Below are 22,822 nucleotides of genomic sequence, written 5' to 3'. Positions count from 1 at the left end.
TTTTATATGTTTTATATGTACTCACTGCCATTTATCTGAAAACAATAGCGGCATTGAGGCGGACTGAAAGTACTTCCGCCCTAAAGGGCTGTTCTCTCTCAATAGAATATTTATTTAAATAGCGACTTTATAGTATCTTCAGTGACGGACCACGACTCCGTCGACAACCCCCTTGCGTCCTCCATATACCCAGACACCACATCGTCTACAACGCACTCACTGACGAAGTGTCTGGTATTCACACAGAATGCTTTAGACAAGAGGGATGACTTCAACTTTCCCTTCATGTCGAGCAATATTCCAGAAGCTCCAGCCCTTGGTGTTTACATTTTGCAACTTTTGAGATACAATCGAGCATGCTCTTTCTACCAAGATTTCAAGATTTCACACGGCTCTTGCTCAGAAGTTGTTTGATTAAGGTTACAACATTCAAAGCCCCAGTAAAGCTTTCAAAACGTTTTATATTAGACATGTGGAGGACTTTTTCAAAATTAATGCATCAGTGACGAAAACAATGTCCAATGCAATTTCCTATTTTGTACCATATGTTCCCGAGGTTTTTTTTCAGGTATACAAATGACTTGCCTTTGAACGTGTTTGTGACGGGGGCCACCGGTGGGGCAGGGTATGCTCACATTTTCGCGAACACATGGTATCATTACTATTTGATAGTGATTCGTAAACACATGCTCATGATATAGTCGGATTTGTACAATCGAGATATCTATTGGATATGGAAAGGGTTTTGTCGGTTTATTCACAACACGGATATCTCATGACGTATTTCAACGCCAAATTTAGCAGAGTATTATAACCAATCGACATTCACCTGTGGGAGTTCGTATTAGAAAAGTAATCTCCCCTTTACAACGTATTATCCATTGACGCCAGAGCGTCGAAATGTTCCCCACATTCAAGTCATCCGACCCTGGCGTCCATACAATCGTTATTCTCAATTTAAAACTCTCTAAATGTCAACGAGACGAAGATCGATAACTGTTAGGTTTTTTTCTTGTTCTACACAATAAAGGCCTTTTTTGTTAAGTTTGAGTTATAGAATTATTTATATTTACGTATCGTGACTAATCGTGACTAATCATAAGAAATGTTTGTTTGTATGAATAAACTATCGATTAATAACGCATGTTCTAATATCTACTTAATTTATGATTATACGTCATATAGTTGTAGGGGCGGTCGGGTAGCCTAGTGGTTAAAGCGTTCGCTCGTCACGCTGACGACCCGAGTTCGATTCCCGACACGGGTACAATGTGTGAAGCCCATTTCTGGTGTCCCCCGCCGTGATATTGCTGGAATCGTGCTAAAAGCGGCGTAAAACCATACTCACTCACTCATATAGTTGTACAGTCGATTGTAACATCAAACAGTAAACTAAAACATGTGACACTGTGAGAAAGCTGTTTTACGGGGCAAGGCCGCAATAACGTCTTCACCATAGAGAGTATGGTACAGGGTACAACACGCAATCGCGATAATCTCCATTTATTCACTTTGTCCAACATAACCACTTATACACCCAAATCTGATCTGTTGCAGATTACCTCTGTGAAATATTGCACTCACTAATACTACATTAAATAAATGGAATTAAGCAAATCTATATCTAAATTTCAGTAATTTGGTTTTCTTTATTTGAATCATAGAACACTTTCCCCTGTTAAATGCTATATACTGACTGTTGTGTTGACTGGAGTGCTTCGATACCAGATTGAATCTCATTCAGGCAATCTGATTTTCATTACCACCAGTCCTCAAAACCGAATTACATTTAATACGATTAATGGTATTATTTAGACGTGAAATACCAGCCGTGTTCCCCAGGGTCTCCACTAGACGGAAACATAGTACAGCTCACTCAATGCGGTGACGGGGAACAGGGCATCGCTCTGATGCAACCTACAGCCGGCGAGATGGTGTGTTGGTAGATGGACAATCACTGCTTTCCCGATACTTGGCTAATCGCTATGTGCTATCTACGCTTATTGTATCATATTCATAGAAGTTGACCGTGCCGTGGAGTGAGTGAGTATGGTTTTACGCCGCTTTTAGCAATATTCCAGCAATATCACGGCGGGTGACACCAGAAATGGGCTTCACACATTGTAACCATGTCGGGAATCGAACCCGGTTCCTCGGCGTGACGAGCCAACGCTTTAACCACTAGGCTTCCCGACCGCCCCTCGGGGAATAAAAGGGGCCCAGTGTGTAATTTTATCACTAATCATGCGTTCAGTCACTGGTTCGTCTGGTACATCCCACCGTGCTTTAGCTGGGACAGTGGTGACTATGAACTTTAACTGGCGTTCCCATCCACTGTATATACAATGCAGTGTATACCTTGGATTGAATTGATTGAAAATAAAATTCAATAAAAAAAGTAAAACTGATAGATTGTAGATTTTTAAAATATTATTTTGAATCGTTATTCAATCAATGCGTATTTATGTAATGAGAACAGGTACATTATATATAGGTAATATAGGCTATCAGACCCGGGGTAGAATAGGTCTTCAGCAACCCATGCTTGCCGTGAAAGGCGACTATGCTTGTCGTGAAAGACGACATATAGCTGGAATATTGCTGAGCGCAGCGTTAAGCAAAAAGCAAATAAACAATATAGGCTATCAAAACCACGTGCATTGATTCTCTATCGTGTCAGTTGGGATCAGTTGAAACGTGATGCATATGTACATTACTGTAGGGGGCTGTCAGGAACATGTGTAGAACTGATAATGATTGCCAATAATTGCACCAACTGTTGTAAGTCTCTGTTTAAAAAAAAGAACTCTACCAATAGATCTTAGCGCTCCGACTGCAGATAGGCCATGTTTAAATGACTGTATTGGAGATCCATTAAGTGATTTTAGCTCTATGAGTTGTGTAACGTACAGAACTTGTGTAACATCGAGCTCTTTGGTCGTTTGGTGCGGCCTCGCGTGTATAGCTTTGTTTTCGTTGCTGTAACACTTTCTTGAAGCTTATTGACGTAATATCAAACCATTAAACATTCAACTATGTAAGATGAAGCATGCGTAATACTTTGATGAAAAATGTATCTTAACTCCTTGACACATAACAGACAGTAACAGTTTTATACCAGAGGTAGAATAAAAGGAACGCCGACATTAGTTCCGGGGTGTGTATGCTTGTTTGTCGATCATCTAAATGACTCACCCAGCATACACAAAGACGTTGGTACAACGTTTCGTTTTTGCTGTGGCAACGTTATGATGTAACATTTCCAAAATACTTTCCTGCAACATTGCATTATTATACACCTTTATTCATGACTGGCATGGCTGTCATAGATTCTCATCGCTTCTTGACAGGGCTGATATTAACATGAAGTGCGTGCTAATTTCCATTTAAATACTGTTGTGTTAGTGGTGTGGTTCTCTGAGCGGTCGACCTGTGAAGATCCGGGGTAGAATAGGTCTTCAGCAACCCACGCATGCCGTAAAAGGCGACTATGCTTGTCGTAAGAGGCAACTAACGGGATCGGGTGGTCAGGCTCGCTGACCTGGTTGATGCATGTCATCGTATCCCAGTTGCGTGGATCGATGCTCATGATATTAATCACTGGATTGTCTGTTCAAGACTCGATTATAGAATATTGCTGAGTGCAGCGTTAAACAACAACTAACAACAACAACTCTGAGCGGTCTATCTGTACTTTGGAAATTGCAGTCAAGAGACAGAGCTGTTGTTGGCCCCTGTTTTCGAATATCGGTATTGTTTTCTTATACAATTTAAATAAATATATTAGGTTTAAAAGTACTTCTTCATATCTAGGACTGCATTAAAATTGTGAATAATTATATTTATGAAAATAATAATAACCATAAATGATACTTGGGTGAGTGAGTTGGGTTTAACGCCGCTTTTAACAGTATTACAGTCATATCGCGGCGTGTCAGCTTAATGTGGGAGGAAAGCCCGAAGTGATGCAGGTCTCAGACATTTACTACTTCGGTGAAACCCACGAGCACGGGTATGGTGCTGAAAAACCTAGAAACATAATCGGGGCGAAACGGAATTCGACCCCACAATCATCGGTTTCTGGCATGCCCAAGGAACCAACCCTGCACAGCGAATCGCGGCGCCTTAGACGGTGGGCCACCCGTGCCCCCTGAAACTTGGGGTTGTAATGCAACGTTGTCACAACAATACCGAACGTTACGTTACAGTGTAACATACCCACAACGTTGTGGTAGCGTTGTGTATTTGCTGGAAATGTATTTATTTATATCTTGCCTACTGACTTAAACATTAATATGTATTCGTTGAATATTAATATATAAAAGTTGTGATTCGTTTAACTACATTATCGTGTATCCCAAAAGAGTGAGTGAGTATGGTTTTACGCCGCTTTTAGCAATATTCCAGCAATATCACGGCGGGGGACACCAGAAATGGGCTTCACACATTGTACCCATATCGGGAATCGAACCCGGGTCGTCAGCGTGACGAGCGAACGCTTTAACCACTAGGCTACCCGACCGCCCCCGTATCCAAAAAGAAAATATAAAGTCATCGTGTAGTGAAAGGACGTATCAAATGTTTATTATACAAATTTGGCAAACACATGGGACACTTTACATAGACAGGTGTATACGATATATTGGAATAGGTCTCAGTATCATGATAACAACAACATTCGGCGTGGTAATCCATGATCAAGGTGACTGAACTGTATCACATTATAGTAGGAGAGTTTGTAAGTATTTGGAGAAAATTGAACATACATTTGATTGATAATGAACATAAAATTCAAAGATGCACAAGACATTCACCTGACAGACGATATCTCCTCCCCAGAGCCAGGGATGAATGACACATGTATCTTTCATTGTAGACTTCTCCAGCCTCTTGACTATATTACACCACTGCACTGGACAAAATGTGTGTCGTTATTCTCAGTTTGAAAAGAAGAAGCGAAACGTGGTTATTACGAAGCCTCTTCCCCAAGCAGTGGTAAAGCACAAATTAAATAATGAACCTCGGATTAAATACATTATATTGGGGGACATTTAGACTAGAGTTGGCTATTCTGTGAAGTCCGGTAAAGCGCCATAAGGCCTACCGCTGCTTCTCCTTGGTTATTTACGAGCCATGTTTGTGGGTTTCACCGCTGGAGAACGCCTACGACCATCACTTCTCAGTTTGTTCTTCCAACATTCAGCGGGCACGCCGTGTGATAACTTATATACTGTAATGCGGCATTAAACTCCAACTCACTTACCCATTCTCTCTAGACTCGTGGCTGCAATAGTGAAGGTGTTACAAATTATTGTTACTGACATAAACATGTATGACACAGCTTCAGCAATACCTGATAACTATTATCATTACTATCATTATTATCATCATCAAGTATTAAGTGTCACTGGGTCTGTCACAGGCGACGATGGGTATATGATGACACTGACACACACAACGAAGCACCAATCAATGCCTTGTTTCCATTATAACCAAGAGTACACAGACAAGCACAGTTTGTAAGGCGGGACAGAGAGAAAGGGCACTACTTGGTCGGACCTCGGCAGGGGCAGCCGGGACAGCCGTGAAACTGACTGGTTGACACGATACGGGCGTGTGTGGCAGCAACCTCCACGACTGGAACAGCATGTTCACCTCGTACAACATGGCCCCCATTGTCCAGTCTGAAACAGCAATCACAGTCACACAGTTACATCAGTGATACTTACACGATAATATACACACTACATTGCACAACACCAGTTTGAAACATCTATCACTTGGTAAATGCATGTTGTGGTATTTACACGATAATGCTGTGAATATTACAGTGAAAAATAACGGTCTGAAACACCAGTCACCTGGTAAATACACAGTTTCATGTTGTGATAGTTACACGCTAATGCTGTGAATATTACAGTGTAAAATAACAGTCTGAAACACCAGTCACCTGGTAAATACACAGTTTCATGTTGTGGTATTTACACGATAATGCTGTGAATATTACAGTGTTAAATACCAGTCTGAAACACCAGTCACCTGGTAAATACACAGTTTCATGTTGTGGTAGTTTCATGATAATGCTGTGAATATTACAGTGTAAAATAACAGTCTGAAACACCAGTCACCTGGTAAATACACAGTTTCATGTTGTGGTAGTTTCATGATAATGCTGTGAATATTACAGTGTTAAATAACAGTCTGAAACACCAGTCACCTGGTAAATACACAGTTTCATGTTGTGGTAGTTACACGATAATGCTGTGAATATTACAGTGTTAAATACCAGTCTGAAACACCAGTCACTTGGTAAATACACAGTTTCGTTTGTAGGGGTAGTTGCACGATAATGCTGCACACAATACAGTGCAAAATACCAGTCTGAAACATCTACCATGTTGTACACAACACGCAGTTTTAGCTCGTGGCAGTTACACGACAGCGTACACAACACGGCGAACTCACGTTCCGTCGATGTAATAATTGGGTGAGTGATCATAGCTTTACGGGGCTTTTAGCCATATTCCAGAAACAAGAATGTACTTTACATATTGCACCCGTCAGGGGAATCGAACCCGGGTCCTCGGCGAGACAAACAAACGCATCAACTACCAGACTATGCCTCCGTCCTAACTGAGATGAAGTAACAGGGTCATGGCGAAGGGAAAGTTAATGTGGCAACACACAAGGATAATATTAGTCATAATGATGCAGTACGTTATAATTTTCAACCCAAGCCCTCTCTCTCTTAAGCACTGGTTCGTTCGTTACGCCAGATGCCCGGTTTGGATTCCCTGTGTGAAGCCATTCCCGGTGTCCCTCGTCGTGACATTGCTGATATCACTCTCTTTTTCGCCAACGCGTTGTATCATCACTATTTGTCAGTGATTCCTGAACACTTGCCTATGACATAGTCAGAATCACACAGTGGACTCTACTTTTAGCTTTTATGTTTTAGTCGCTTTTTACTTTGTAAACAGAAATGGAAATTGTAACAAGAATCAAACATGACTTACCAATTTTGTTTCCCTGAATGTTATCTTCGACAACGATGTTACTGGTCTGGGGATCGAACTGGTAGGACTCTTGCAACAAAAGAGGTATGTACAGCCCCATCATGCACTCGTCGGAGGCGAACTTGGCCTTCACAGAGTATTCGGCCTTGACGGCCTCAAAACTCTGCAACAGAACGGTGGAAACCAACAGATTGAACATACGGAACTGTCAAGGAACACAAGATTTCTGGAAACCATGGACCCAATGTCCAGAGGTCAAGTTCTACCCTAACCCTTCCAGGGTCCCGTGCGAACAATATTACTGAGGCAACAACAAATTATTTTTTGGTTCTGGGGAATCTCCTTAACAAATTTTTATATTTTCATGAATAGGTTACCATACTGCGGGAAGTAAATACCTCATTAAAACGAGTAAGCATTTATAAGCTCTTTGTTTCAGTCAATAAAAAATAAAATATATAAAAAACCATCTTTTACAGCAGTTTATGTTTCAAAGAAAGGGTCAGCATTAACGTATTTATTAGAAAATCTAAGAAGCAAGGAATGCTCATATCCACCGCTAATGCTGTGTTCACGTGAGTGCAAAACTCAAGTCCATGACCACAGAAGCCATCTGGAATTTGTTGTAAAGAGTCAGGGACCCTGAATCAACATCTACTAGCTGACTGGTTTGGTTTTGGTTTGGTTTGGTTTGATGTTTTACGCCACACTCAGCAATATTCCAGCTATATGATGGCGGCCTGTAACTAATCGAGTCTGGACCAGACAATCCAGCGATTGATATCATGAGCATCGATCCACGCAATACTGGTACCCTTAAGCAAAAGGTGGTATTACAATGAGAAGATCACTGGGAGCAGTGGATATTATCGGATACTCAGTGTTATTCAATTAGTTTCGATGGAACTAGAAAAAAACATATACAAGATAAACTCGATCAGCAATATGTCACGTAAAACAAGGCGTGATGAACCAGTGATTGACATTGTGAGCAGCCTACAACGCCGTCGGGGTATGATGACACACAGTCAGCCAAGTCACAACCTGATCAAACTGATCACTTCGCTTGTAGGTGCTGGAGGCACCATCGTCAATACCTCAGGGTCTTGTATACACTATGCTCCATTACAACCAGAAAAACCACACGGCCATTTGCGGTGTAGTGGTAGTGTGCCTAATCTTATCCAGGTAATGAAACGGCAGTCAAATGAACACTACATGCATGAATGTGTGAGTGAGTATGGTTTTACGCCCCTTTAAGCAATATTCCAATAATATCACGACGGGGGACACCAGAAATGTTTATCACAAATTGTATCCATTTGGTGAATTAAACTAGGGACCTCGGCGGGACGGGCGAACACTTTAACCACTAGGCTACCCCAGCGCCTCTCCCTGCATGAACTTTGTACGAACCCCACCATTGCATGTAAAACATGCTGGACATGATGTCAGGTGAGAAACATTTGCGTTTATGCGCTGTAAACAGAGGGCGCATTGGTCTAAGCACTCGCTTGATTCGTTGGTTAAAATACAGACTGCACCGCAAAGCTGCCGTATGTATTCACGGACGATGGTTTAAGTATTGACGAACACTTTCCGACTAGACACATTAACCCACACTACTATATAATCCACATAAATAAATTCCCGTTAATCCGGAAGCTACCGTTTCCGTTAAAATCGTCCGGATTAACGGGTTATGGGAAAAGAGACATATTCTATTTTAGAGAAACTGCCGGGCAAAATAAAGTATACACCCATGTTTTATAGTGGCTAACATATAACAAACCAGAAATGGTTATTTGATGGCGATGCTTTTGTTACGGGTATCATGGTTGCGTTTTGTACCTTATGTTTGAAGTGTTTCGGCGACTGTTTAAACCAAATAACGTTTTGTCAACGTATGCAATTTTTGGGTCAAATCCAATTTTTCAGTGTATACGTTCTTTTGTCCGGCAGTGTATGTAGCCTTTTCAAACAGTGATTGCCTGGATGTCGGGATTTCCAGATTAACGTGGTCTGGACTAACGAGGGTTAACTGTTGTAGATTAAATAAAGCTCGAGGTTTATTTTGACTTGATTCTCCGTCACATGTACGTAGTGTCGTGTACGTGAATTACCTTCTCACAGTAGACAATAGACGCTGCTTTTAGATGAGTAATATTCAGGTGTTTGTCGGCATCTAAAGACCCCATTGTCTTGGGGGTGTAGACGAATCCCTGGGTAGCGTAGAAGGACATACTGCCTATACTGGGCTGGTACACGGAGCCTATAGCACACGGCTTCGGGAAACACCGGTCATCCGGGGCCTTCGACACCAGCTGACGTAATACTTGTAAACATTTACTCGGCTCACTTGTTCCTTGAAACTTTAATGGCTGTCCAGAATCAGTGGTCCCATTTTCATCATCACCTGGAATCAGAGTCACACACAAGTGATGCATTATGTACATTCTCCGATGTCATGTTATAAAAAAAGCGTAAAACACGACCAACACCTTATTAAGACGCATGGTAATGATCCTAGTGATAACATGAAACAATATTTTAACGTAAGGTTTACTTTATGAATTATTATATTATGGCCCAAAATGTAGATATATTTATATAAGAGACGTGGGTCAGTGTTGAGTGTAGTACATTAATATACAGTAAACTACGGTTATAACGAACTAAATGGGACCACTAATTTTAGTTCGTTATAACCGTAGTTCTTTATAAGCACATATGTATCCTATATACAGCAAATGGACAGGACCCCAAAACAGTTCGTATTATCCGTCAATTCGGTATAAGCGTGTTCGTTATAAACGTAGTTTACTGTACCACTGACATAACAAAGCAAACAGAGCACACCAGCTGTAATATAAGTCGCACAGGGGACAGTGACAGTACATGACCTCCCCATCAGTGGTTAACCAGATATATCCCGACTGATAATATATCATTGATGAGAAATTAGAAATAAAGGCAGGACAGAACTCTCTAATGGAAATTTAATGACAAGTAGTAATGAATCAAAGGGAATTTTCGAGTGTACGTATACATTTTGTAGTCAATAAAGCATCCATCGCTCGTTGCAAGTTGTTTGTGTGTAGCAGATCCTGTTCGAGTCGTGGTTATTAATGACCCCTTTAACTAGAATGTAACCCTTATTTTCCCCTGTTTATTAGCAAGGAACGTTCAGGCAGATGAACGGTTACCGTTGTGTATTTCGCTGGGAATTCCTACAGTCAGTAGATCGAGAAAGCCAATCATATATTGAGTCATCTCCGGTCACTGAATGTATTTTCAGTCAGTGTCTTGGTTAATTTATGAGCGAACATAAATTCTGGAAAAAAAACAGGTTAACAAATTCACCTTGGGCCAAAGCGAGGTGAAAAGGCATCACAAAAGGTACATTGTCTACTGATGTAATCCTTCAGCTTCAACAGTATGTATGGTTTCACATCGCGTTTCTTGATCACTCCTAACAATTTGTATACCTTCAAAGACTTGTGCCTAAAGTTGTGACCTTTTAACCTCCATATAAACCGAACATACAGGCTTTCTGAACAAACGGATAATTTCAAAACCATGTGAAGAGCTTGTACCGCGAGCGGAATATAACTATGTGTGTGTTTTGATAGCCTTGGGAGGGTTAACAGGGAGCAAGTCACAAATCACCAAGATCTAAAGTCAACACTTCGCCTGGCCTGACATTTGATGGAACTCATAACACATGAACATGAACTTTGAAATTCTCCAGGAATTGAAAACCCCTTCGCGAAACCACAAGACACGTGTGTTTGGTTGGAGGTCGGATGGCGATGATTTATATAAGTATACAAACTTGATACACTTACGTGGCAACCAACGCTTCGAGGCCAAAGAAAAGGATGAAAGAAACGGTCTATATTCTGTTTTATTATTTTGCATCCTATCTGAATGCTTTACAGGGTGATGAGGTATATGAATTATTAACGAGGGACAATGCTCCACTAGACTAACATTTAGTCTCTGAAATCTTATATTACATAATATCCTTCTTGACTCTAAAACAAAAAGAAATTCCCTTTGCTGAGGAATAGAGCTGGCTTGAGCTGGCTAGACTTGCTTTTGTATGCGTTTCTAGATTATTATTTTTCATAAAATAAATATATTCCACGGTCATGGTGCAGGACTAATGCTCCACGTGTGGTGCCCATAACAGTTATTGGTGTCGACGTTGTAATCAGTACCGTGTGTGAAGCTGCATTGTCTAGATGTAAGTTCGGTTATCATTAACTCCATCGTAGACTATCATTTAGTCTCTGAAATCTTATATTACACAATATCCTTCTTGACTCTAAAAATTAAAAAAAGATTCCCTATGCTGATGTGGTATAGAGCTAGCTTGAGCTGGCTAGACTTGCTTTTGTATGCGTTTCTAGATTATTTTTTTCATAAAATAAATATATTCCACGGTCATGGTGCAGGACTAACTCCATCGATATACCTCAATATGTGTATGAGCAGGATCTCAAATAACTGGAACTGCCATTAACTAGAGCCGTGTCATATTTAAAGCGGGACAAGGTTTGAACCATCTGGCAGTTATAGCAAGTTTGATTCAAGCAATTAGGAACCCGCTTCTGCTAAACTTAAATTGTATCAAAAGGTAATACTCAACCATACCATGGAGCCCCCCTTTAATACATCGAACATTGTTTTTTTGTGTGAAGCTGATTCTAGCCACGAGGATTTCCGTTCCACCAGAACGCAGGGGAAAAACCTACAGGATGTTGAAATGCGTCCCCCCAAAACAAGATAAGATTGTTTTGATAAGTATTTCCTTCATATATCACAATATTAGCTGATGATAAGATGAATGAAGCTGTCAGCGGCCGTACCTCATTAATCTCGTCAAGGATGAGCCGGACACTCAGACACACATCCTCTGTATGTGTACACAGATGGTGAAGATTTAAGCCGCAAATTGCATTTCTTCTAATAAATATAGCGACAAAACCCTTTCCATATCCAATAGAAATCTCTGCATAAAGCAGAGTCGATTGTACAATTCCGACTATATCATGAGCACGTGTTTATGAATCACTATCAAACGGTAATGCTACCAGGTGTTCGCGAAAAGGTGGGCGTATCCTGCCCCACCGTGGTACCCGTCACAAACACATGCGAAGGCAACTCAATTGTTCATCTGAAAAAACATGGGATATTTGATGATCATGCTCATGATTATGCTTACGATGCAGTCGGAATCGCACAATGGACTCTGCTCTTGGCAGTGATTTCTTATGATTATGGAAATTGTTCTGACGCTTTTTTTCTTATAAAGCCTTGGTATGCAGTCACCATCAAACTATGTTCCCTGGTAAGTCTCTGGCGGGCTGGTATCTACTCAAGGTTTTCACCTGCACGTTTGTGGGTTTCTCACATCAACTCTTTTCTGGCCCTCTGGGAATTCCGGGTCAGAGCAGCCCCAGGACCCCCGGCTTGTCAGAGCCTGCTACAGCTAGGCCCGTGTGCTCAGTGTGACTTGGAGTATTGTGTTCCATCGTACCTATGCGTTATTATTGATCTTGCCATCAACCATGGTTTCCCTTGCCAAGAATTGATATGTGCACTCAATTTGTTTTAGCTGAATAATTGCTCACTGTTTACTGACTCACTCGCATGTGCTTCTCGTCCGACACCCGTAACTCTCGGACATCCGTAACTCTCAGACACCCGTAACTCTCCGACTTCCGTAACTCTCGGACACCCGTAACTCTCGGACTCCCGTAATTCTCATAAAAATGTAATTCTCATAACCCGTAACTCTCCGATTTCCGTAACTCTCGGACAACCATAACTCTCCGACATCCGTAATTCTCGGACATCTGTAATTCTCATAACTCGTAACTCTCCGATTTCCGTAACTCTCAGAGGCCCGTAACTCTCAGACTCCCGTAATTCTCGGACAAGTGTAATTCTCATAACCCGTAACTCTCCGATTTCCGTAACTCTCGGACAGCCGTAACTCTCCGCCATCCGTAAGTCTCGAATATCCGTAAGTCTCATAAACCCGTAACTCTTCGATTTCCATAACTCTTAGACTCCCGTAACTCTCCGACATCCGTGACTCTCCGACATCCGTAACACCCGGACACCTGTAACTCTCGGACACCCGTGACTCTCAGACTCCCGTAACGCTCATACAACCGTAATTCTCATACACCCGTAACTCTCAGACTCCCGTTACTCTCATACAACAATAATTCTCATACACCCGTAACTCTCCGACTTCCGTCACTTTCGGACAACCGTGACTCTCCGACTCCCGTAACTCCCCGACATCCGTAACTCTCGGACAACCGTAACTCTCGGACATCCGTAACTCTCCGACTCCCGTAACACTCGGACATCCGTAACTCTCGGACATCCGTAACTCTCCGACATCCGTAACTCTCGGACATCCGTAACTCTCGGACATCCGTAACTCACGGACATCCGTAAATCACGGACAACCGTAACTCTCGGACACCTGTGACTCTGAGACTCCCGTCACTCTCCCTACTCCCGTAACTCTCCGACATCCGTAACTCTCGGACATCCGTAACTCTCGGACACCCGTAACTCTCGGACAACCGTAACTCTCGGACAACCGTGACTCTCCGACTCCCGTGACTCTCCGACTCCCGTAACTCTCCGACATCCGTAACTCACGGACAACCGTAACTCTCGGACACCTGTGACTCTGAGACTCCCGTCACTCTCCCTACTCCCGTAACTCTCCGACATCCGTTACTCTCGGACATCCGCAACTCTCGGACACCCGTAACTCTCGGACAACCGTAACTCTCGGACAACCGTGACTCTCAGACTCCCGTAACTCTCCCACTAACCTAAATATTTAGTAACATGTACACCAACGGGTTATAATCACTCGTGTGTCCCCTGTACCGTGTAGCCTTAAATAGGTATCAGTCAGATAATTGACATATACTGTATTCCCCAGTCACTGTTGATCCGCAAGTCGCCGGCGTCTCTGACTGACCTATAAGCCTGCATGGATGGTCAATCTGTTGAGACTCCGGACTGGACGCCTTTAGAATGTTCTTCACCCGTTCCTTAATATAGTTGGCTCCGTAAAATAGGTAGCTGTGTGCGTACAGGTCAAACCGGCGTCCCCCGAGGAAGATCTGGAACTCCCCTGCATACAGAGGGGTGGATGGGATGAAGGCAATCTGAGTGGAGCCCCCGCCCATCTCCAGCAATCCCAGAGACTCGTTCATTGGTCTGCGAACACAACATGAATGTAGCGACGTGACAATATTTCATAGACTAACATTTAGTCGAAGAAAGCATTTCTTGAAATACAATTGTAATTTAATTAAAATAATTGCAATATTTTTCTTTTTTCAAAAGAACCTTTCATCCTATGCTGTATTCATAAGTGGAACCTAGGAAACTATACTTGGTTTAATTTGATCTAGACTTGCCTTGTCATTTAGTAATATATATATCCATTATATATATATATATACATTCGATAATATTTGTAATGGGTAAGATATATATTACTAAAAGCCGATATATATAAATATAAAGGCGCAGGACTCATTATTTCACTGTTTGGTCATTGGTTTTGGGAAGTGGTTGTAGATGAGTACGTTTTTTGTTTGTTGTTTAAACATCGCATTTAGCCACATTCCAGCTACTTGACGGCGGTCTGCGAGTAATCGAGTCTAGCCAGACAATTCAGTGATTGGATTAACATTAATTTACACTGTCATATGTTTTACATTAGACGGTTCAATGTAAAACGGTTCGTATCCAAGGTGGTGTTCAAAATACACCGAATGTGTTTATTTATTTTAAAACACACAGAATATGTTTATGTATTTTAATAAACGATGTATGCTGTGTTGTGATATCAATGATTCTGTGAGATGGACCGAGAACCGCACGTAAGTGAGGCAATATAGATAACATTGATGTTTCAGTAGAAATGTTCAAAATGATAATATTTTCTGATAGGGCATTAATCACTAAAAGACATATCGCAATTAGGTGCTACATCAAGTGATATGTTACCATGGAGACGTATGTACTAATCTCATCTCCATTAAACATGTTTCTGAAAATGAACACATAATCGTCTTAAATGTGAGATAGAATTCAAATGTTTTCTGATAACAAGCTCCTCATGTTGAAAGAGTGGCAAGAGTCTGCCTCGCAATGTTTACGCATGCCTTGATCCCCTATTGCATGTTTACCATAGATCTTGAAGACCGTTTACACCAGTAAAAGAACAACAGTTTAATGTTATATGTTATAGCTCTACCGTAATACGGCGGAATACACCATCGGTCAGGGTTACATGTACTGTTACGGAAAGACGGCTGTGTTGCTGATTTCACGAGAAAGACTGGTATTTGGGTTCAAGACTAATTACTTGATCCATTCTTTCAAAACATTCAGGGAATGCTTAGAGGAGAGGGGGCACGGGTGGCCCAGTCGTCTAAGGCGCCGCGATTCGCTGTGTAGAGTCGCGTCCCTTGGGGACGCCAGAAACCTATGATTGTGGGGTCGAATCCCGGTTCGCCCCAATTATGTTTCTAGGTTTGTCAGCACCATACCCGTGCTCGTGGGTTTCACCGAAGTGGTAAACGTCTGAGCGTTTAGAGGCTGGCGAGTCGCGATCGGGATAGGGAGGCTTTGGCACAGATTTCAACAACATGGAACAACACGTGATCGGCCTCGTTCTGGAAGACCACGTGTCACCATACCCGCACAGGACCCGTTCATCCGTCTACGACATTTACGGAACAGATTTGCAACAGCTATCTGAACCACATCCGCAGTACCTGGACTCCGGAGAATCTCCGATCAAACCGCCAGGAACCGTCTGCGTGACGCTGGTATACGTCCAAGGAGACCAGCGCTGCCCAAGGAGACCGCATCCGCGCCAACTACGCAGACAGTGGTGTTTAGGCCATCTCCACTGTCCATTACAGAGATGCCAAGAAAAATGCCAAGATTAACTGCAGCTGACCGAAATGGAAGCAGGGGAGTCCCAGTCTGCCGTTGCAAGACACTTCAACGTTCACCAAAGCACCATGGGATCTCGACTATGGGATCGATATACCCGCACTAATTCGACTCAAGATGATCCCAGAATTGGAAGACCAAGAGTGACCACCCCTGCTCAGGATCGGTACATCTGGTTGCATCACCTTCGGAATCGATTTGTTACAGCAACGGACACTGCAGGACAAGTGCCTGGTATGCGAAGAATTTCCGACCAAACCATCAGATATCGTCTGAGGGAAGTGGGAATTCGAGCGAGACGACCAAAAGTTGGACCTGTCTTGCGACGTCTACACCGTCAACAACTTATCCGGTGGTGCAACAGAGTACAGGCATGCAATCTCAGGAACTGGCGACGCGTTTCGTTAAGCGATGAGTCACCTTTTCTTCTTAAACGACGGGATGGAAGACAACGTGTATACCGACGTCGACATGAACGTTTTGCGCCGAACTGCGCCAACTACGCAGACAGTGGTGTTTAAGCAATCTCAACTGCCCATTACAGAGATGGAGAACCGTCGTTTTCAGTGATTAGTCACAGTTTCTACACAGACGTCCTGACGGAAGACCACGAGTTTACCGACGCCGCCATGAACGGTATGCTCAGAACTGCGTGCAGGAAGTTGACAGATTTGGTGGTGTGAGTTTTATGGTATGGGCGGGCATCTCGTACAGTGGGAGAACGGATCTCATCCAGGTGCAAGGCAATCTCACAGCGCGGCGTTACTGTGATGAAATCAGACCTCACGTCATTCCATTCATGAACCGTCAAAACGTCATTTACCAGCATGACAATGCTCGATCCCATACCGCAAGATTAACCACAGGTTTCCTGCCCCAGAACAACATTCAGGTTCTTCCTCGGCCATCAAGATCACCAGATATCAACCCAACTGAACCGATTTATAAGACGAATTGGATCGACGTGTGCGACGCCATCCCAAGCCGCAGACTTTACCGGCTTTGCCTTTGGCTTTTCGGGATGTGTGTCAGAACATTCCAAAACCTGTAATCCACAATCTGATTCAGTCTATGGGAAGACGATGCCGGACAAGCATACACTTGTGTAGTGGTCATGACCGCTACTGACAGTCTTTGACCTTGACCTTTCTTTATGTGTCATTTGTTGTCTCAACATCGGCAGTGATCTCAACATGTGTAATAGTGTTTTGTTCCTAATTGTCATAAAACTCCTATGTTTATACGTGTAAATATATGACCTGTATAGATCCGGGTAGAGAATAGGTCTTCAGCAACCCACGCTTGCCGTATAAGGTGACTATGCTTGTCGTAAGAGGCGACAAACGCGATCGGGTGGTCAGGCTCGCGGACTTGGTTAATGCATGTCATCGTTTCCCAATTGCGTGGATCGATGCTCACGATGTCAATCGCTGGATTGTCTGGTCTAGACTTGATTATTTACAGACCGCCGCCATATAGCATGGTTATTGCTGAGTGCGGCGTTAAACAACAACAAACCAACTTATAAATATATTTTAAAAATTACCTATGCGTTTCTTTTGAGTAGTATATTTCAGAAATCAGCCCTCTAACACTACAGCACTAAAAAGCGTGAGTAAATTGTGTTTATATATCACGACATGTCCACTTATTGATGAAGAAATAAAATTGTTGGATACTAACAATCCTTGTTAACGACACAACAACAATCCATTTTTATTTGGCCCTTTTCTATGCTGGTTATCATATGTTCAGTGCGCACAGAGATGGATCAGTGTGGACTCCATTTTCATTCTCAGCTCCATGGGGAGTATACGAAAGCACAACGTGACTTTGATGTACTCAGCGAGCACGGACATGATGCTGACAAACCAAGGATGATAACCACAGAGGAAGACATTTATACTCACTTGACTGAGTCGAAGAATCCGTTGACAGCGTTGAGCGATATCCAGGCAAACACGCCTTCCTCTTCGCCAGACAATATCCGGACATTTCTACCTCTAAACCGGAATGGGTTTAATGTCGTATTTGATAAAACATTCCTAATCCGGTTTAATAAGCCAAGGGCAATGTGGCCGTCTAAAATCCGGGCACCTGAAATATACAAATTATTCAATATATTTCAAGCTCACTGGCCAGGAGATTAAAGCGGTGGTTCGCGGAGACCCGGGTTCTATTTCTGGGTTCTATTTCTGGGGTCTCCCCCGCCCACTCACCCACTATAGATATTGGCTTGTAACATATAATGCATGTGTTTCAGTGAATTCCAGTGAAAGTGAGTGTAGACTACCAAAGTTGTATGTCGTTGCCTGTTGCTCAGTATCAAGCAAGTAACATTCAGTAGGAAGCAAGTAACATTCTGTAGGGAACAAGTTTAAAGTGCATCTGTCTATCCGTTCATCCATGCATATCTATGATCCTACTTTGTGGAAAAATATATGGTTAAGGCCCAAATAATCTAATTTCTAAACAAAACTATTCCTAGATGATCTATAAACGCATGAGTAAATCTGATCCCAGATGATCTAGAGTATGAGTTCACCATCTTCCCGAGGCAAGAGAGTTAACTGACTATAAAAGTCCAGTTTCCACCCTTGCCGAACTAGGCTGGTATTATCGGGTTACATTTTGGCTGGACTAAAGAGTGTATGCATAGTCCAATCAAAATCGCGCACCGAAATCGAAATCCGGTTCGTAAGCTGTCATGCAGATTTAGGTCGATTGCAGGATTTGCAAAACATGTGTACCGCTAACTCGTTGTCAAAAGATATTTTCTAAATCTTTTCATGTTTTTAATCAAGGTGCTCACGTGATTTGATGCACTTCGCGATGTAAGACCCGTTTTATTACAATATATATATCTTGATCATCGATCAGATCGTCTTGACTGGGCGACGCCGTTTTGTTTAAGCAAATGCAAGTGATACGAGAGGTGGAATCTGATTGGTCCATAGGAGAGGCATAGAAGGGACATAACTCGTAATAGCCACTGATTGAGCTACGACCTAGCCCAGTAATTCCAGCCTAGTTCGGCAAGGGTGGAAACTGGACTTTTAAAGTCAGTTCACTCTCTTGCCTCGGGAAGATGGAGTTCACTGACGTGTATCGACACAGCGGAAGAGGCCACATGAGGCTCTATAGGGGATAAATAGCTAACCAAGGAAATGCTAATTAATCTGCTCTTCACAGTTTCAGCAGCCTAAGTTGTAAACAGAAGATAACCCTATCATATGAAATCGTTTTTAGTCAGGACAACACCAGTGCCCCAACTCTATGAGCGGGATGAATATTTTGTATTTCCTTCTCCATTCAAATGAGAAGTGAGGATTAACAAATCAAACAGAGTGTATGTATGTTAGCAGTCATAGTCATATCAATGTCAGAATGTTGAATGCACTTGTTGCTGTCAGATATTTCCCGAATATACGCGGAGGTAGATTTGGTTACCATGCTGGCCATAAGTTCAAGGTTAACAAACAGAAAGATGACACAACATATTGGAGATGCACGGTTCAACTCTGCAAAGGAACAACCCAGACCTCCGATGGCCTGCTGCTGAAAGTTGGACCCACCACACACAACCATGAACTCCTTACCCCACATGCATGACGTAGACGTGTTCAAGAGAGGTCAAGAACAGAGACTACGCCCATCCCTACCATCTATGATGATGAGCTGTCCGTCCCGAGGAAGAATGTCTTGAATCAAACAAATACTGATTTGGAAGGGGCAGATATTGTTGATGTTAACTACTCTAATGAAACCAACAAGCACAGGCATATTGTATATACCAAGACGTATGATTCATTTGTATATGGGATTCGAACCCATGACACACGTCTACCGGAAGCTGACTATGCCATGACACTTGGTCCAAGAGAAGGCAACATTTACGTTGCAGAGTACATGCAGAAATGGGATGGCACCCTATCTAAGTCAGTCATAATTATGAACAGATTACTATTTAATTTCTCACAAACTTTCTATTTAATGTTTTTTTCACTTATCCATGTTAGAGAATTCCCAGGGAGTTGGAAGTAGCCCGATAGCACTTATCACAAAATGTTTCCTACCAGTGCTTATCACAAGGGAATTCCTACAACCTCTCTATACATGTCAAGCTGTGTCGTACATATGCTAAGGAATGACTGGCTGTTCGCTCCTCAGAAGAACCGTATATAGTGTGATCATCAAATACAGATGCTTTGAACCGCTCTTGAAAACAAGATGCATACGATGTCCTGGCAGGCATAAGCTATGGAATACGAGACTCCTACATGTGCAGCTTCAGAGATGGAAACATACGACGGATATTTATAGTACTGCAGAATGTGTAACGCGAGCTGCCTATAGCGTTCCCGACTAATACAGCGATTCATAACTAACAGGGCACCTGTAGACCAAAACGTATACTCATCTGTCACATCTCAGTCATTGTTACGTCTGAATGTCGCTATTGCATTACCTACCACTGACGGATTGTACAGAGGGATGTTTTCAACACAAACACTGAGGAGAAAGAACACCACTTACACATGTCAAGTTCAGTCATCTTGGCGGTTTTACTTCCTCAACTGAATGTGATCATGTCGGTGATGCAACAGATACGTGAGAGTATCATCAGATCTACTGATCTACAGATCATCATCATCAGCTGTTGTATGTGTTCGTCTGAAAGTGACCTCTGCCCAGTGGTCGGTAGGCCGTACACTCAAGGACCCGCTATCTAGTTGATGTACTTGTGTGAGTGGCAGCTACTACCTGGAGTGCAGGATATGCATACCGTTCTCGCTAACACCTGGTGTCATCACTGATTTTAAGTGATCCATTCATATACTTTCCACTGCTATTTTAGATTTTACCCCAAATGGAATCTGTTTCGGCAGATAATCGAGACTTGTTAAGCTCTGGCCTTGACGTTTTATATTTACACTAAGCGATCTAAAGCCTACTATTGTAAGTCTATGTTGTGAGTATGGGAGTAAAAAGAGCGCTTTGCACAGGCGGACCCTGGGGACATTTCAGGACATATGATTGGATAAATTGTACCAATACTTTTCCCTGTCAACATGTTTGGATGAGATACTATATCCTCCTAAGAACTTCCATGACATATGACAATAAGTCGCTCCATCACTGCCACGGCATAGGACACCAATAATGGAATTCACATATTGTACCCCCGTGGGAATTCCATCCGGGCGAACGCTTTAACGTATATGATACCACAATTGTCCCTAACTTGAGACCCTTTTCACTCACATAATTTTCACTACTATTTTGCCTATTACGCCCAATGGAATCTGTTTCGGCGTATAATCAAGACTGGTTATTTCCTGGCGTTGACGTTGTATATTTAGATATTCCATCCATGAATGGAAGACCGGAAGTCTCACCACAAAACACGGCAAAAACAATCGAAATATTCATGAGAATATACTTGATTCTATTCAGTTGTCAAATGTCAAGGTAACTGTCGAGGTCGCCCACTAATGGTTTGTTAACAAAATGATGTAGCCTGATCGGAAATGTACTTAAGTAGGTGTACATGACCTGAAGGATGGGGCTATATTTGACTGATTTGTGGCACATAGTCATGTCGGGTCATAGTCCCTGGATAGTAAGGCAATTTCCAGTCCGTAATATTGAATTATAGTCAGGTTCGACAACGTCACTTAAGGTCAAGGATTGTATTGTGTTATTTGATCTTGAAAGTCAAGGTCAATTAATGCGGGTATATTTCTTTGAATAGCTTTTACAACAGTGATAAACATTTGGGTGCCGGTGTGTTAATATACTAAAGGAAACAAATTAGGGAACATATGAACGTACAAGAGTTCCTTAATTCTTTTTCAGGTTACTTCACAAGCTTTGTACTGCATTGTGGGTGAAAATCTCATATAGATAAAGGAACAATGTGATGATGTGGTGTTCCCTTATTTGTTTCCCTCAGTATATGTCACTGTGTACAGTCGGAATCGTACAATCGACTCTGCTCTTAGTAGAGACTTCTTATGGCTTTAGAAAGGGTTTTGTTGCGTTTATTTGGACAGTCACTGAAATATTCCTATTTATTATGAATCAGGTCAGTAGTGAACGGAGATTCAAAGATCTGTAATTCATGGCTGTTACAAAGGCCTATAGTGCGTAATAGTATAGGAATGGATGTGTGTTTGTAAGTGATTAATGTCAAAGGTCAACATCAAAAGTGTCGAATTGGGCGCAATATCAGAACACAGAGACGATGGCGGGGATTTTATGCCATTCCGATAGTTGAAACACAAATGAACATTTCGAACATGACGCTGCAACATATCGCCAACAATCGTGTCAAAGCAGAAAATCTTTATCATTTAATATTTTTGTTTTGTTTCTTGTTTTAAAAATAGATAAACTTTGACAACTTGAAACACACATTTATCATAATGTTAATGGAGCGATGTGGTATTGCACAACCGTTATTCGTAATTAACGCCCTCAGAAAATACGCGTTTGTTAATTTCAGATAATGCTGACAGCGATGATTCAAACTGACCAAGTCTTTTCTTTGTTTTTAATGATGGTGATACCAGAGGTCAAAGGCCAACGAAGATCTAGGTCGATGGGCCAATACAGGAAATGAACTCACTTGTAGAAATATATCACGCTCGTTAAAATGTTGTATATCTTAAGAACATTATTGATTAATATTTCAGGGTCTCATGCACTTAGATGAGGGAAGCCTTCCCCCAGTTGAGGTCTTTTTCTCATTTGGTAGATTACAATTTAACGTTGATGTGTCAATG

At 42.1% G+C, this 22,822-nt stretch overlaps 1 protein-coding gene across 3 annotated transcripts in view; it reads right to left on the bottom strand.

The window, feature by feature from the left end:
- Positions 1-4,124: 4,124 nt before the first annotated feature.
- The window catches only part of LOC139443171 (ectonucleoside triphosphate diphosphohydrolase 8-like), a 43,484-nt gene continuing 24,786 nt past the window's right edge, over positions 4,125-22,822 (bottom strand). For all 3 annotated transcript variants that reach the window (XM_071224131.1, XM_071224132.1, XM_071224130.1), the window contains exons 3-7: positions 17,945-18,131; positions 14,038-14,279; positions 9,140-9,432; positions 7,017-7,179; positions 4,125-5,684 (exon numbers count right to left, since the gene is read on the bottom strand). In XM_071224131.1, the coding sequence (XP_071080232.1) occupies positions 5,470-5,684; positions 7,017-7,179; positions 9,140-9,432; positions 14,038-14,279; positions 17,945-18,131 (1,100 nt within the window). In that variant the 3' untranslated portion in view covers positions 4,125-5,469. The remainder of the gene's footprint in view (positions 5,685-7,016; positions 7,180-9,139; positions 9,433-14,037; positions 14,280-17,944; positions 18,132-22,822) is intronic.

Source organism: Haliotis cracherodii, unplaced genomic scaffold (assembly GCF_022045235.1).
Source record: "Haliotis cracherodii isolate W230 unplaced genomic scaffold, xgHalCrac1.p SCAF_5, whole genome shotgun sequence".
Classification (NCBI taxonomy): Eukaryota; Metazoa; Mollusca; class Gastropoda; order Lepetellida; family Haliotidae; genus Haliotis; species Haliotis cracherodii.
Note: the sequence above shows the minus strand (reverse complement) of the source record. Positions and strands in the feature narration are given on the sequence as shown.